This window comes from Heteronotia binoei, chromosome 13 (genome assembly GCF_032191835.1).
Source record: "Heteronotia binoei isolate CCM8104 ecotype False Entrance Well chromosome 13, APGP_CSIRO_Hbin_v1, whole genome shotgun sequence".
NCBI classification, from domain to species: Eukaryota; Metazoa; Chordata; class Lepidosauria; order Squamata; family Gekkonidae; genus Heteronotia; species Heteronotia binoei.
In genome coordinates this window covers 4,956,564-4,973,561 of record NC_083235.1, presented here as the reverse complement: position 1 = coordinate 4,973,561, position 16,998 = coordinate 4,956,564, and the positions used below count along the sequence as shown (strand labels likewise).

General features: G+C 50.8%; 1 protein-coding gene across 1 annotated transcript; it reads left to right on the top strand.

The window, feature by feature from the left end:
• The first annotated feature begins 5,776 nt into the window (after nt 1-5,776).
• Nucleotides 5,777-16,304, top strand: C13H19orf53 (chromosome 13 C19orf53 homolog). Its single transcript, XM_060252670.1, has 3 exons — nt 5,777-5,973; nt 11,466-11,521; nt 15,025-16,304. The coding sequence occupies exons 1-3, from the start codon at nt 5,880-5,882 to the stop codon at nt 15,163-15,165; spliced, it is 291 nt and encodes a 96-aa protein (XP_060108653.1). The 5' UTR covers nt 5,777-5,879; the 3' UTR covers nt 15,166-16,304.
• Nucleotides 16,305-16,998: the final 694 nt, after the last annotated feature.

The window sequence follows — 16,998 nt, the reverse complement described above, 5'->3', positions numbered from 1 at the left end:
ACCTCCGGGGTATATATGGGAAGAGACGGTCCCGTAGGTATGTTGGTCCCAGGCTGCGTAAGGCCGTGTGAGCCAAGCATGGGGTTGGGTTGCAAGGCTTTGGTGCCCCCTTCCTGTTCCTCTCCTTCCCCCAAGAGCAGAAAAGTTGCTTATTTGCTAAAGTGTCTTCCCGGCTTTCCACTGGCATGCTGGCAGGGATTTACACCGAGCAGTTCCAACAGTTCAGAACAAGTCCAGAGGGAATGCAAGACAATTCTTGATGGAAGCTCTCAAAGGTTCAGCTGCTTTTCTGGCCGGTTGAAAGATGGCAAGAGCAGAGGTGGGAAAACAGAGGGGTAGATTTGTTATCCCCTCCCTTCTCCTGCGGCCAGTTGAAGTTCTACAGTAGCGACGGTGACATATTCTCCAAAGGTGGTCAAAATGGCAGAATAAATGCAATTGGTCATTTGGTGCTAAAGAGTCACCGAATTTCGTTTCCTGTGATGCAGAATATGGATCGTCTGGATGCAGAATTGTAATTCTTTCAGCATGGAAGACGGACATCCTTGGTTTTACCCACACTGTCTTTTAAGAGTCTAAACACTGTAAGCCTGATTCTAGTGCATATTTGCCCATAAATAAGATCCACTGAATTCTGTGGGATTTACTCCCAAATAACTGCACAGGGCTGCAGCCTTTAACAGAAACCAAATTATTTCCAAATGATAAAGTCACATATCATGTCACGACAAACTCTAGCAAAGCTGAGATTATATACAAAAATGAAATGTTGCCATGTTCCCTTTGAATACACGAACACATAGAATCAGAATAATAAGAGTTGGAAGGGATCACCAAGGGCCATCTAGTCCCACCCCCTGCACGATGCAGGAAATTCACAAATACCTTCCCCTAAAATCACAGGATCAGCATTGCTGTCAGATGGCCATCTAGCCTCTGTTGAAAAACCTCCAAGGAAGGAGAGCCCACCACCTCCTGAGGAAGCCTGTTCCAGAGGAATCGCTCTAACGGTCAGGAAGTTCTTCCTAATGTTGAGCCGGAAACTCTTGATTTAATTTCAACCTGTTGGTTCTGGTCCTACCTTCTGGGGTCATAGAAAACAATTCCACACCATCCTCTATAGGACAGCCCTTCAAGGACTTGAAGATGGTGATCCTATCACCTCTCAGCTGCCTCCTCTCCAGGCTAAACATGCCCAGCTCCTTCAACCTTTCCTCATAGGACTCGGTCTCCAGACCCCTCACCATCTTCGTCGCCCTCCTCTGGACCCGTTCCAGCTTGACTATATCCTTAAAATGTGGTGCCCAAAACTGAACACAAGACTCCAGGTGAGGTCTTACCAGAGCAGACCAAAGCGATACCATCACTTCACATGATCTGGACACTAGACTTCTGTTGATACAGCCCAAAATTGCATTTGCCTTTTTAGCCACCGCATCACACTGTTGACGCATGTTTAGCGTATGGCCCACTAAGACTCCTAGATCCTTTTCGCACAGACTACTGCTAAGACAAGTCTCCCCCATCTTATTACCACGCATTGGGTTTTCCTACCTAAATGCAGAACTTAAATTTATTCCTGTTCATTTCATTGGTTTTCACCCCATTTTCCAGCCTGCCAAGATCACCCTGTTTCTGTCTTCTACATAAAGTTGCCTTCTCAGACCCTCAGTGTGAGAAAGTCAGTATTGTCTTTTTCAGACTGGCAGCTATTCTCCAGGATCTCCGGCAGAGAAAGGGCTTTCGTGTCATAGAACCATAGAGTTGGAAGGGACTGTCGAGCAACGATATTTCTCAATAATCAGTCTTTTGTTATTGAATCAAAAGTTGCTTTATTGTAGAAACTGCATAGCTTTGCCAAGTACAGACTCCTTGGACGTAACGAAGTACACAGACTCACATAGTTACCGTATTTTTCGCACCATAAGACACACTTTCTCCCCCCAAAAAAGTGGGAAGGAAAGTGTGTGCGTCTTATGGAACGAAGGTACGTACCTTCCTCCGGGGGGGTGGGGATCCGCTGCCTCCGCCTCTGATCCTGGCGCTTCCCCCACGCCTGCCTGCCTGGCTCCAGCTCTGACACTTACAGCAAGCGCCAGGATCGCTCCCTCCGCCCTCCGATCCCAGCGCTTGCATCAGAGCTGAAGCCAGGCAGGCAGGCATGGAGAAAGCACGCCGCCCCCTCTACAGCCGGCGCTCGCGAAGCGCTGGGTTTGCGGAGGGGGCGGGTTCTTCCTCCATGCCTGTCTGCCTGGCTTCAGCTGATGCTTAAAGCAAGCACTGGGATTGGAGGGCGGAGGGAGCGATCCTGGCGCTTGCTGTAAGCATCAGCTGAAGCCAGGCAGACAGGCATGGAGGAAGCACCCGCCCCCTCCGCAAACCCAGTGCTTCGCGAGCACTGGCTGTGGAGGGGGCAGCGTGCTTCCCCCGCGCCTGCATGCCTGGCTGGAAGACAAGCGGCGAGATCGCTCCCTCCGCCCCCATCACAAACCCAGTACTTCGCAGGCAGCGATCTCGCCGCTTGTCTCCCAGCCAGGCACGCAGGTGCGGGGGAAGCACGCCGGCGCCTGCGTGCCTGGCTGGGAGACAAGCGGCGAGATTGCTCCCTGAGAAGTGCTGGGTTTGCGGTGGGGGCGGAGGGAGTGATCTTGCTGCTTGTCTCCCAGCCAGGCACCTGCGTCTAATGGTCCGGAGCGTCGAAAAATACGGTACTTTATAGGATAGCTTCAAAGGATAACATACAGATGCAATTTGAGTCACGGGTTGAAAGGCTACTACATAGTATCTCTTTTATTACTAAGGAATGTAAGTTAATAAAAACATCTCCCTTTCTCACACTTTCTCTGAGAAGAGATCAGACCTGGCTGTGTGAATCTGGGGGAGAGGCACATTACACCGTTATGAGCAAAGCTAACCTAAACATCCTTGGGCCAGATGGATTTATTAGGCACCCTTCGGTTGTAAAGGAGGGGGGAGCAGGCTAGGGTGGTGTTCTCCTCTATGTCTTGCGGACTATCATGGCTCACAGAAATATACGTGCTTGACAGGGACCTGTAGGGTCATCTAGTCCAACCCCCTGCACAATGCCGGAAATTCACAAATATCTTCCACCACCCCCCTCCCTAAATTCACGGGATCCGCATTACTGTCAGATGGCCATCCAAGATCCTTTTCTCACATACTACTGCCCAGACAAGCCTCCCCCATCCTATTGCCATGCATTGGGTTTTCCTACCTAAATGCAGAACTTACAGGGCCTTTTTTGCAGCAGGAGCTCCTTTGCATATTCGGCCACACACCCCTGCTGTAGCCAATCCTCCAAGAGCTTACAGGGCTCTTCTTACAGGGCCTACTGGAAGCTCCAGGAGGATTGGCTACATCAGAGGGGTGTGGCCTAATATGCAAAGAAGCTCTTGCTAGAATTCCACCCCTGCATATCTCCTGATGTAGCCAATCCTCCAAGAGCTTACAGGGCTCTTCTTACAGGGCCTACTGCAAGCTCCAGGAGGATTGGCTGCATCAGGAGGGTGTGGCCTAAGATGCAAAGGAGCTCTTGCTAGAATTCCGCCCCTGCATATCCCTGATGTAGCCAATCCTCCAAGAGCTTACAGGGTTCTTCTTACAGGGCCTACTGTAAGCTCTTGGAAGACTGGCTACATGGGGGGGTGGCCTAAGATGCAAAGGAGCTCTTGCTAGAATTCCACCCCTGCATATCCCTGATGGAGCTAATCCTCCAAGAGCTTCCAGGGATCTTCTTACAGGGCCTACTGGAAGCTCCAGGAGGATTGGCTGCATCAGGAGGGTGCGGCCTAAGATGCAAAGGAGCTCTTGCTAGAATTCCACCTCTGCATATCCCTGCTGTAGCCAATCCTACAAGAGCTTACAGGGCTCTTCTTACAGGGCCTACTGGAAGCTCCAGGAGGATTGCCTACATCAGAGGGGTGTGGCCTAATAGGCAAAGGAGTTCCTGCTGCAAAAAAAAAAAAAAGCCCTGCATTAATCCTTGTTAAAATTCACTTTATTGCTTTTAGCCCAGTTTTCCAGCCTGGCGTGTCACCTGCTGGTCCTTTCAGAGGGTAGCCATGGTTGGTCTGCAGTAGAACAGAAAGATCCCTGGCATCTCCAAAAAAGGGTCCAGGCAAATAGGTGTGAAAAGCGTCAGCTTGAGACCCTGGAGAGCTGCTGCCAGTCTGAGAAGACAAGACTGACTTTGATGGACCAAAGGTCTGATTCAATATAAGGCAGCTTCATATGTTCATGAGAAACCCCTAAGATTTTGGGGGTATAAGTTTAGCGTCAAAGCCTGGAGGTCCAATTCTATGAGCAACAAAAGGTCAAGGCAGTCCCCTGTGCAAGCACCAGTCGTTTTCGACTCTGGGGTGACGTCGCTTTCACATCGTTTTCACAGCAGACTTTTTTACGGGGTGGTTTGCCATGGCCTAGCTGCCCCGTGGTGCAGAGTGGTGAAGCAGCAGTACTGCGATCTGAACTCTCTGTTCACGACCTGAGTTCAATCCCGGCAGAAACTGGTTCAGGTAGCTGGCCCAAGGTTAGGGTTGCCAATCCCCAGGTGCGGGCAGGGGATCCCCCGGTTTGGAGGCCCTCCCCCTGCTTCAGGGTCATCAGAAAGCGGGGGGACTCTGTTATTCCCTATGGAGATTTATTCCCATAGGAAATCATGGAGAATTGATCCGCGGGTATCTGGGGCTCTGGGGGGGGGCTGTTTTTTGGGGTAGAGGCACCAAATTTTCAGTATAGCATCTAGTGTCTCTCCCCAAAATAACCCCCAAGTTTCTAAAAGATTGGACCAGGGGGTCCAATTCTATGAGCCTCAAAAGAAGGTGCCCCTATCCTTCCATTATTTCATATGGAAGGAAGGAATTGAAAAGGTGTGCTGTCCCTTTAAATGTGATGGCCAGAACTCCCTTTGAAGTTCAATTATGCTTGTCACAGCCTTGATCTTGGCTCCACCCCCAAAGTCCCCAGATATTTCTTGAATTGGACTTGGCAACCCTACCCAAGGTTGACTCAGCCTTCCATCCTTCCGAGGTTGCTAAAATGAGTCCCCAGCTTGCTGGGGGGAAAGAGTAAAAGACTGGGGAAGGCGATGGCAAACCACCCCGTTAAAAAAAAAAGTCTGCCGTGAAAACGTTGTGAAAGCAACGTCACCCCAGAGTCGGGAACGACTGGTGCTTGCACAGGGGACCTTACCTTTTCCTTTCCTTGCCCTTGCCTTCCCCAGTCATTTACACTCCCCCCCCCCCACAGCAAGCTGGGGACTCATTTGACTGACCGCAGAAGATTGGAAGGCTGAGTCAACCTCGGGTCGGCTACCTGAAAACCCAGCTTCCGCCGGGATCGAACTCAGGTCGCGAGCAGAGCTTAAAACTGTAGCGCTGCAGCTTTACCACTCTGCGCCATGATTTGATTACAGGCCAGTTTCCCAGCCTGTCCAGATCTTTTTTTTTTCTGTCTTCTACATGGAGTTGCCTTCTGCGCCATAATCCCCCATTATTTCCGATGGAAGGAAGGCATTTCAAAGGAGCAGGGTCCCTTGAAATGTGCTGGCCGGAACTCCCTTTGGAGTTCAATGATGCTTGCCACACCCTTGCTCCACCCCCCAAAGTCTCCTGGCTCCACCCCCAAAGTCCCCAGCTCTTTCTTGCATTCGACCTGGCAACCCTAGCCAGCCTCTTTGTCCTGGCTGCGCTTGGAGACGCGCGCCGGCCTCGGGGCTTCTTGGCCGGAGCTTCCCCCGCCTGCATCCCTCCCTCCCAGCCGGGCTTGCAGTTCCGGGGCTCGGGTTCCTGTGGGCGGCGCCGGCGGCGGCGGAAGAGCTGGCGGTCCGGGAGGAGCTTGGAGAGCAGGGGCGCAGCGCCATGGCGCAGGGCAAGCGGAAATTCCAGGCGCAGAAGCCGGCCTTGGCCAGGAAAAAGGCCGCCGCCGCCGCCACTCGGGGGCCTCGGAAGGGAGGTACGGCTGGGGGGAGGAGGGAGAAGGAAAGGATCCCCTCCCTTTCGCGCGATCCTGAGAGCTTTTGCGCCGGCGTGGCCATGCGTCCTGCCCAGAAGCCGCGCGCCCTAGCTGATGGCCAGGGGCGCATTTTGGCACCGGGATTTTAGAAAGGGGCGCTGGGTTGGTGCACTCCCAAGACCCACCCTCCCTCCCCGGAGCAGCCTGAACCCCGGGAGGCTTTTAGTCCAGCTCCCGTTTATGGTTGCCAAGCCCCAGGTGAGGACTGGAGATCTCCCGGAATGCCCCTAGAGAAAACGGCTGCTTTGGATGGTTGGGTGGGCTCTGTGGCCTTGTTCACCGCTGAGGCCCCCTTTCCCCAAGCGCTGCTCTTTATAGGCTGTAAAGCAGGGGTGGCCAAACTTGCGTCACATAAGAGCCCTGCAGAATAAACGTCAGATGTTCGAGAGCCGCAAGATATAAGAACATAAGAGAAGCCATGTTGGATCAGGCCAATGGCCCCTCCAGTCCAACACTCTGTGTCACATAAGAACATAAGAGAAGCCCTGTTGGATCAGGCCAATGGCCCATCCAGTCCAACACTCTGTGTCACATAAGAACATAAGAGAAGCCATGTTGGATGAAGCCAATGGCCCCTCCAGTCCAACACTCTGTGTCACATAAGAACATAAGAGAAGCCCTGTTGGATCAGGCCAATGGCCCATCCAGTCCAACACTCTGTGTCACATAAGAACATAAGAGAAGCCCTGTTGGATCAGGCCAATGGCCCCTCCAGTCCAACACTCTGTGTCACATAAGAACATAAGAGAAGCCCTGTTGGATCAGGCCAATGGCCCATCCAGTCCAACACTCTGTGTCACATAAGAACATAAGAGAAGCCATGTTGGATCAGGCCAATGGCCCCTCCAGTCCAACACTCTGTGTCACATAAGAACATAAGAGAAGCCATGTTGGATCAGGCCAATGGCCCATCCAGTCCAACACTCTGTGTCACATAAGAACATAAGAGAAGCCATGTTGGATCAGGCCAATGGCCCATCCAGTCCAACACTCTGTGTCACATAAGAACATAAGAGAAGCCATGTTGGATGAGGCCAATGGCCCATCCAGTCCAACACTCTGTGTCACCTAAGAACATAAGAGAAGCCATGTTGGATCAGGCCAATGGCCCATCCAGTCCAACACTCTGTGTCACATAAGAACATAAGAGAAGCCATGTTGGATCAGGCCAATGGCCCATCCAGTCCAACACTCTGTGTCACCTAAGAACATAAGAGAAGCCATGTTGGATCTGGCCAATGGCCCATCCAGGCCAACACTCTGTGTCACATAAGAACATAAGAGAAGCCATGTTGGATCCGGCCAATGGCCCATCCAGTCCAACACTCTGTGTCACAGAACATAAGAGAAGCCCTGTTGGATCAGGCCAATGGCCCATCCAGTCCAACACTCTGTGCACACAGTGGGCAATATATGTGTGTGTACACACACACACACATATATATATATACACACATACTGTGGCTAATAGCCACTGATGGGCCTCTGCTCCATATTTTTATCCAAACCCCTCTAGAAGCTGGCTATGCTTGTAGCTGCCACCACCTCCTGTGGCAGTGAATTCCACATGTTAATCACCCTTTGGGTGAAGAAGGACTTCCTTTTATCCATTCTAACCCCACTACTCAGATGTTCGAGATCCGTAAGACAGGAAAGGGTGGTAAGAAAGGTGGGGAAAAGCAAATAGATGGGAGAGTTAGAAAGAAAGCAACTTGAACTTTAAATGCATTCTCTAAGCCACCAGCTAGCTTAGCTTGGAGATGCGATTTAAGGAGACAAATACCTTCTCCAAGCCAGCCAACAGGGCAATGGGGGCTTCAGGAACCACACAGTATGTGTGAAAGGGCCACAGTTTGGCCACCCCTGCTCTAAAGGTAAAGGCGCAAGCACCAGTCGTTTCCGACTCTGGGGTGACGTCGCTTTCACGTTTTCGAAGCAGACTTTATATGGGGTGGTTTGCTATTGCCTTCCCCAGTCAACTCAACTTTACCCCCAGCAAGCTGGGGACCGGTTCTACCAACCTCGGAAGGAGGGAAGGCTGAGGCTACCTGAACCCAGCTTCCTCCAGGATCGAACTCAGGTAGCCATCAGTTGGCAGCCCTTTATAAACCCTTACTGAAAAGTGATATGGCCAGGAGGGGGAGGGGGTGTTAGTCTTCCAGGCGCCACAAGAAACTCCCAGTAATTTTTGGCGGGCGATAGCAATTCACATGGTTTGCATAACAGTCATGCCTCGCGTATGCATAATCTAAGCAGGCAGTCACAGTGCGGTGATTAGAGTCCCCTCCGATGACATTTACAAGCCTGGAAAGAGATCCAGGAAATCCACAGAACTGGGAGTTTTGAAGGCACTACAGATTTCAGAAGCTAAGCAGAGTCATCCCTGGTTCATACTTGAATGGGAGACCAGCAAGGAAGCCCAGGGTTGCTACGCAGAGGCAGGCAATGGCAAGCCACCTCTGGTCCCCTCTTGTCTTGACCTGAATGGCCCAGGCCACGGGTGGCCAAACTGTGGCTCTTTCACACATATTGTATGGCTCTTGGAACCCCCACTGCCCTGCTGGCTGGCTTGCCTCTTTAAATCACTTCTCCAAGGCAAGTCACCCACAGAATCGATTTAAAATTAAAGTTGCTTTCTTTCTACCTCTACCTCTCTCCTCCCTTCCATCTGTTTTCCTTCCTTCCTTCCCTCCTTCCTTCCTGTCTTGCAGCTCTCAAACATGACGTTCTTATCTTGTGGCTCTCAAACATCTGACGTTCATGTCTCGTGGCTCTCGAACATCTCAGGTTTATTCAGTGTGGCTCTTACAGTAATAATAATAATAATAATAAATTTATTCTTATATCCCGCCCTCCCCCACCAAAGCGGGCTCAGGGCGGCTCACATGACATGGTTTACACCATGATTACACTAAAATCCAAGCATTACAATAAAAGACAATTAAAATAGTTAAATACATTCAATTAAATTAAATAAACAGTTAAATTATTAAATTATTAACAGCTATAAATTAAGGTGCCATTAAGGAATCTTGGCCACCCCTGCCCTAGGCCAATCTGAACTTGTCAGATTGTAGCAGCTAAAGAGGGTCAGCCGTGGTTAGTCCTTGGATGGGAGACCCCCAAGGAAGCCCAGGGCTGCTGTGCAGACGCAGGCAAGGGAAAACCACCTCGTGCCTTGAAAATCCCACAGGATCACTGTGAGTCAGCTGCGACCTCACTGCATTTCACACCACCACGGTGAAAGGAAGAGTGTTGACATGCAAACATCAAATAATATAATAAGGATAATATAAATGCAGGGGTGGCCAAATGGCGGCTTGGGAACCACATGTGGCTCTTTCTGCGCTTGTGTGGCTCTTGAAGCCTCCACCACCCCAGCAGCCAGCTTGGAGAAGGCAGTTGTCTCTTGAAATCACTTCTCCAAGCCAAGCCAGCTGGTGGCTTGGAGAATGCATTTAAAGTTAAAATTGCTTTCTTTGCACCTCCCCCTCCCTACTCCCTCCCCCATATCCATCCAGCCTTCCTTCCTTCCTCCCTTTTCCACTTCCCATTTGTCCCTCCCTCCCTCCTTCTCCCTTTTCCTCTTCCTCTTCCCATTTGTCCCTCCCTCCCTCCCTCCCTTTTCCACTTCCCATTTGTCCCTCCCTCCCTCCTTCTCCCTTTTCCTCTTCCTCTTCCCATTTGTCCCTCCCTCCCTCTCTTCCCTCCTTCTCCCTTTTCCACTTCCCATTTGTCCCTCCCTCCCTCCTTCCTTCCTTCCCCCTTTTCCACTTCCCATTTGTCCCTCCCTCCCTCCTTCCTTCCTTCCTTCCTTCCTTCCTTCCTTCCTTCCTTCCTTCCTTCCTTCCTTCCTTCCTTCCTTCCTTCCTTCCTTCCTTCCTTCTCCCTTTCCACTTCCCATTTGTCCCTCCCTCCCTCCCTCCCTCCCTCCCTCCCTCCCTCCCTTCCTTCCTTCCTTCCTTCCTTCCTTCCTTCCTTCCTTCCTTCCTTCCTTCCTTCCTCCCTCCCTCCCTCCCTCCCTCCCTCCCTCCCTCCCTGTCTTGTGGCTCTCAGATATCTGCCGTTTATTCTCTGTGGCTCTTACGTTAAGCAAGTTTGGCCACCCCGATCTAAATATGTACATAGATACCAAACACAGTTGGGCAGGCAGGCCTTTCATCAAGGAAAAGAAACCTTGATGCTCTTGACCAGATCTGGCACTTTAGGGGAACTCCCTGTACTTTTCCTGCAGTGATCGGCTACTTTTTACCTTGACTGACCTGGTAAGATTCAGGGCTGGCCAAAGGAAATAGCTCTTTAATCAGTGAGTAATTCAGCCGTGGCATTCCCTTCCAGGAGACGTGGGGATGGCCCCAAGCATCGATGGGTTAGCCAGAGGCAGGAAGGCGGTTCCATCAACGGCCACTAGCCGTGGTGAGTTCAAGGGAACCTCCATGTCGAGCAGCAGTCTACCTGAGAATCCCCGTGCCAGGAGGCAACTTCTGGGGAAGGCCTCTGCCTCTTTGCTCAGTTTGTTGGCTCCTCAGGGCAGCCAGTTGGGCCACCCAGGTCAGGGCAAGAGATTAATAGAGGTAGTTTTTCTGTGACTGCCTCTGCGTAGCGACCCTGGACTCCCTTGGTGGTCTCCCATCCAAGTACTAACCAGAGCTGACCTCCTTAGCTTCTGAGATCTGATGAGATCAGGCCAGCCTGGACTATCTAGGTCAAGGCAAGAGACATGCAGAGGTGGTTTGCCCTTGCCAGCCTCTGCGTGGCAACCCTGGACTTGCTTGGGGGTCTCCCATCCCAGTACTGACCACAGCCAACCCTGCTTAGCTTCTGAGATCTGAGATTGGGTTAGCCTGAGCCATCCAAGAGAACAGCAGAGGTGGTTTGGCATTGCCTGCCTCTGCCTAGCAACCCTGAACTCCCTGGGTGGTCTCCCATCCAAGTACTAACCAGGGACGATCCTGCTGAGCTTCCAAAAGCAGAATAGCCTGGGCCTTCCAGGTCAAGGCAAGAGACATGCAGAGATGGTTTGCCCTTGCCTGCCTCTGCGTAGCAACCCTGGACTTCCATGGTGGTCTCCCATCCAAGTACTCACCAGGGTTGATGCTGCTTGGCTTCTGAGATGCGATGAGATCAGTCTAGCCTGGGCCTTCCAGGTCAAGGCAAGAGACATGCAGAGGTGGTTTGCCCTTGCCTGCCTCTGCGTAGCAACCCTGGCTTTCCATGGTGGTCTCCCATCCAAGTACTAACCAGAGCCAGATGTGGTTTGCCACTGCTTTCCTTTGTGAAGCAACCCTGGATTTCCTTGGTGGTCTCAGAGCACCTTTCTTGGTATTTGCAGATGAAACCCATCCTGTCTACCTATATAGTTTTCTTCCTCAAAGCCGGGACCGCGGAGGGAAAAGGGAACTCAATTCCTTTGTGTCGGATTTCTCCCGCAGGCCGAATCATCGCTCCCAAAAAAGCTCGAGTGATCCAGCAGCAGAAACTGAAGAAGGTGAGTCCCGCCCTCCTTGGCAAACGGGCACCCTTCAGGCAATACGCCCAAGCCAACTTCCCTGTCTTAGAGTCACTGACAAGAGGGCTGTGGACAGCACCAGCCCAAGGGCACATGGCGCCCTAGGCAGACTGACAGCCTGCCCACCCATCCCCCCCCACGCACCTTCCCCCCTCCCTGCCACATCTCCTCCCTCCCTTCCCCACCCCAGGTCTATTTCAAAGCCCGGAAGGGTGGTGGAGCCATGCTCCTGGGAGAACGAAAAGTGCCCCCTTCCAGCCGATCAGTGGATCGGCAGTATGGCGCTCACCATCTGTGAGCGCCGGGAACGCCAGCAGCAGCGCAAAGAATCACAGAATCATAGAGATGGAAGGGATCTCTAGGGTCATCTAGTCCACCCCCTGCACAATGCAGGAAACTCACAAACACCTCCCCCGAAATGCACGGGATCCTCATTGCTGTCAGATGGCCATCTAGCCTCTGCTTAAAAACCTCCAAGGAAGGGGAGCCCACCATCTCCCGAGGAGGAAGCCTGTTCCACTGAGGAACCGCTCTAAACTCACAAACACTTCCCCCTAAATTCACAGGATCTTCATTGCTGTCAGATGGCCATCCAGCCTCTGTTGAAAAATCTCCAAGGAGGGAGAGCCCACCACTTTCCGAGAAGGAAGCCTGTTCCACTGAGGAACCGCTCTAAATGCAAAAATACCTCCCCCTAAATTCACAGGAACCTCATTGCTGTCAGATCATCCAGCCTCTGTTTAAAAACCTCCAAGGAAGGAGAGCCCACCACCTCACAAGGAGGAAGCCTGTTCCACTGAGGAACCTCTCTAAACTCACAAACACCTCCACCTAAATTCACAGGATCCTCATGGCTGTCAGATGGCCCTCTAGCCTCTGTTGAACACCTAGAATCATATAGTTGGAAGGTGCCTCCAGGGTCATCTAGTCCACCCCCTGCACAATGCAGGAAACTCACAAACACTTCCCCCTAAATTCACAGGATCTTCATTGCTGTCAGATGGCCATCTAGCCTCTGTTGAAAAACCTCCAAGGAAGGTTTCCCGAGGAAGCCTGTTCCGCTGAGGAACTGCTCTAACAGTCAGGAAGTTCTTCCTCATGTTGAGCCGGAAACTCTTTTGATTTAATTTCAACCCATTGGTTCTGGTCCTACCTTCTGGGGCCACAGAAAATAATTCCACACCATCCTCTATAGGACAGCCCTTCAAGGACATGAAGATGGTGATCCTATCACCTCTCAGCCACCTCCTCTCCAGGCTAAACATCCCCAGCTCCTTCAGCCTTTCCTCATAGGAGTTGTCTCCAGACCCCTCACCATCTTCGTCGCCCTCCTCTGGACCCCTTCCAGCTTGTCTATAGCCAGTTTGGTGTAGTGGTTAAGTGTACGGACTTTTATCTGGGAGAACCGGGTTTGATTCCCCACTCCTCCACTTGCACCTGCTAGCATGGCCTTGGGTCAGCCGTAGCTCTGGCAGAGGTTTTCCTTGAAAGGGCAGCTGCTGTGAGAGCCCTCTCCAGCCCCATCCACCTCACAGGGTGTCTGTTGTGGGGGAGGAAGGGAAAGGAGATTGTGAGCCACTCTGAGACTCTTCGGAGTGGAGGGTGGGATATAAATCCAGCATCTTCATCTTCATCTTCTATCTTCTTAAAATGTGGTGCCCGAAACTGAACACAAGACTCCAGGTGAGGTCTTACCAGAGCAGAGTAAAGCGATACCATCACATCACGTGATCTGGACTCTAGACTTCTGTTGATACAGCCCAAAATTGCATTTGCCTTTTTAGCCACCGCATCACACTGTTGACTCATGTTCAGCATAGGATCCACGAAGACCCTGAGATCCCTTTCGCACATCCCATCCAGGAAGTGGGGAGGAGGGAATAGCGGTGGTGCCCTTTCAGGACACAGTTCCTTCGCGCTGCTGCTGGCGTGTCCGGCCCTCACAGACGGTGAGCACTGTGCTGTTTTATCCACCGATCAGCTGCTCGGCAGAGGGGGTTTAGCTCCGGGCTTTGAAATAGACCTGGGGTAGGAAGGTAGGGAGGAAGTGGCTGAGGAGCAGACAGACTAGGCATTTGCCTAGGGGGAAGAGGGGGGGAGGCCGAATTCGGCACCTCCACCCAGCCGGTACCGTGGGTAACCACCTAGTTTGCCCGCTCCTCAGAGAACTGCTCTAGAGAGAACAGAACAGCTTACAGAAAGAAAGTAGAAAAGATTTATTGTATGTGGCCATTGGCCCTCACAATATAAGATTAAACACGATATCATAAAAGGTAATCATAAGAACATAAGAGAAGCCATGTTGGATCGGGCCAATGGCCAATCCAGTCCAACACTCTGTGTCACACAGTGGCCAAAAAAATTATATATATATACACACACACACTGTGGCTAATAGCCACTGATGGACCTCTGCTCCATATTTTTAACCAATCCCCTCTTAAAGATGGCTATGCTTGTAGCCGCCACCACCTCCTGTGGGAGTGAATTCCACATGTTAATCACCCTTTGGGTGAAGAAGGACTTCCTTTTATCCATTTTAACCAGACTGCTCAGCAATTTAAATAAAAACGGTCCACAAACCAGACCAATGAGTTACATGGGGTATAATGCAACAATTGCAACCTTTACATTTATTACTAGAAATGCTGACACAAACATTTAGGTTTAAACTGTTAAGATATTATAACACCATAATGCTGAGACGATATCTAAACAGTTACGTTAAAAGTGTTGTAAATCCAACAAAGCTATTTATGGTAAATATCAATATACCATAAAATTATAGCTGTCTAAAATAAAGCTAACTAATCTAAGGAGGCAGTTTTGACTCTGATTTTTCTAGCAGCCAAACCAAAAAGAGACACTGTAGGTGACAAATAGATCAGTATCAGATAACAAAAAGACCAGCTTATCGGTGACAGAAAGGGGGAAAAGGGTAGATGACCCCGTAAAAAGTCTGCCGTGAAAACGTTGTGAAAGCAATGTCACCCCAGAGTCGGAAACGACTGGCGCTTGCACAGGGGACAACTTTGACCTACCTTTTTAAACAGATTATCAATAAATTTGGCTTTAGCCTCTTTGTACATGGGACAAAATAAAATATAATTTATTAAATCCTCTAAAATCATAGCTCCACAGACACAAAAACGTTTACAGAGCAGCTTACAGTCTCCTTCCCTTCCTCTCCCTACAACAAACACCCTGTGAGGTTTGTGAGGGTGAAAGAGCTCTGAGAGAGCTTGAAAGAACAGCTCTGAGAGAGCTGTGACTGATAACTGAGGCTCTCATCCCAGCTGGCTGCCTGTGGAGGAGGGGGCGGGGAATCAAACCCAGTTTCTCCAGTTTAGAGCCTGTCGCTCTTCACCATGACCTCACACTGGCTCTTCGAAAGATTGACCCCTGAATGCTTCTTGAGGGATATCCCGCTTGTAAGAAGAAACTGTACAGCCAGGGTGGCTCATGAGATTCTTTCTCCGCAGAACCTGGAGGTCGGCATCCGTAAGAAAATCGAGCATGAGGTGGTGATGAAAGCCAACGCCAACCAGCCCAAGAAACTGACCCTGCTAAAGACGCCCAAAGCAGAGGCCAAAAAGGAGCCTGGCCCCTCCGCCCAGTCCTAGCCGAGTTGGTGGCAGAATGTAGTGCTCCCCGCCCCAACTCCCAGTTGACAGGATCCATGGCATCCCTTTTGTGCAGTTGCAGGGGAGGGTGGATTTTCAGACTGTCCCAGAAGCCACCTGGGCTGTTGGGTCCGTTGTTCTTCATCCCTGGTTAGGAGAAGTGCTTTCATCCCCAGATTGGGAGACATTCTGCAATGAACCTCGCGTGGCCTTAGCGAGATGGCAGTGGCAACTAACAGAGCTGTTTTCAGATTGTCCCAAATTGACAGAGCCAGACTAGAAGCTGGAAATCTCGTATCTAAGGGAAAATAATGGTATCAAGACTTTGGGGCACCTTCCCCACGCTGCACTCTAGCCTGATGTCGGAACTTCCTGTTTGCGTAGCAGTCCGGTAGCACTCTCCACAGCTCCTGTACACTGTGAAAGCAAAAAATATCGATTGCATAGATTGGGGTCCTAGGCAACAAGAAATCCAGTGCTTAAACATTGGGCAGCATAGGCTAGCACAGCCCCAAATGACTGCAATGTTTGGGATTTGAAATGTCCTCAGAAGGCTTCTGCCATGAATCTAGGTGGCCAGGAAGCAATCTAGGTGGCCAGGAAGCAATCTAGGTGGCCAGGAAGCAATCTAGATGGCCAGGTAGAAATCTAGACGGCCAGGTAGCAATCTAGGTGGCCAGGTAGCAATCTAGATGGCCAGGAAGCAATCTAGATGGCCAGGAGGCAATCTGGTTCTGGTGGCTCCTGGAAACCAGATCGGTTTTCTCACACTTTGGTACTGGGATTTCGCCCACTGCACCTTCTTTCTGGTATTCCATGTGATGGCCCACAAATATTTAGTTGCCGACCTCAGTTCTGTCCCTTTCATAAAGCGTGAAACATAATCTATGCTGATTGCTCTTGGAACCAGAAGGGCCCCGGCTGGCTCTTGAGAACAACCCCCCCCCCCAGCCCATATCTTCCCCCTCAGAGTAAAATTTCTTAGGTATGGACGCAGACCAGCGTTCTCAGAACTACAGTACCTTTTGGAAAGTTAAATTCTTGTTTGTATAGCGACTGCAAATGCTTTTTCTGTAACCAAAAAAGAAAAAAGGTGAATGTTCACTGCTTTTAATAAAGACAGTAGGTGTATTTGTTTACCTCTGTGTGCGTTGTGAGTTCAAGTCTCTTCTGACAAACGACGATCCTATTTTATTGTTACTGGCCTGCAAACTGAAGGTCACAGCTTCGCAGCTTCCTCGATGGAGCGGATCCATCTCCTATTGGGCCTTCCTCCTTTCCAGCTTCCTTCAACTTTTCCTAGCATTATTATCTTTTTTCCAGTGACGTCTTCTCGTAATCTGTCCAAAGAATGAGAGCTTCAGTTTGGTCATTTGGACTTCTAGGGAGAGTAAATACCTCTCAACAGGCCTTCGATTCAGCAGGGGCTCACAGAAGCACAGCTCCTGAACCTTTCTGAGGGTTTCCCCTCTTCCTCCCCACCTACCTTTTCCATTGAATAGGAGGTGCAGATAGCTGCCACTGCGAAATCTGCCTTTTTCCACCTTAGGCGGGCACGACAGTTGGTCTCCTTCCTGGAGTGCAGCGACTTAGCGACTGTGATCCGTGCAATGGTCACCTCGAGACTAGACTACTGCAATGCCCTCTACATGGGGCTGCCCATGTCTCAGATGCGGAAACTGCAGTTGGTGTTATTTGGTCTCTCTACATGGGAGCACAGACAGCCTGAGCTGCGGCAACTGCACTGGCTGCCAATAGTATTCCAGATTCGCTACAAGGCGCTGGTTATCACCTTTAAAGCTCTATATGGCCGAGGACCTGCCTACCTTAGGG

Excerpts from the sequence above, each read along its gene's own strand:
- C13H19orf53 (XM_060252670.1), top strand. The coding sequence starts at position 5,880 with ATGGCGCAGGGCAAGCGGAAATTCCAGGCGCAGAAGCCGGCCTTGGCC. Across the intron at positions 5,974-11,465 it reads TCGGGGGCCTCGGAAGGGAG|GCCGAATCATCGCTCCCAAA; the intron begins GTACGGCTGGGG and ends TTTCTCCCGCAG. Across the intron at positions 11,522-15,024 it reads AGCAGCAGAAACTGAAGAAG|AACCTGGAGGTCGGCATCCG; the intron begins GTGAGTCCCGCC and ends CTTTCTCCGCAG.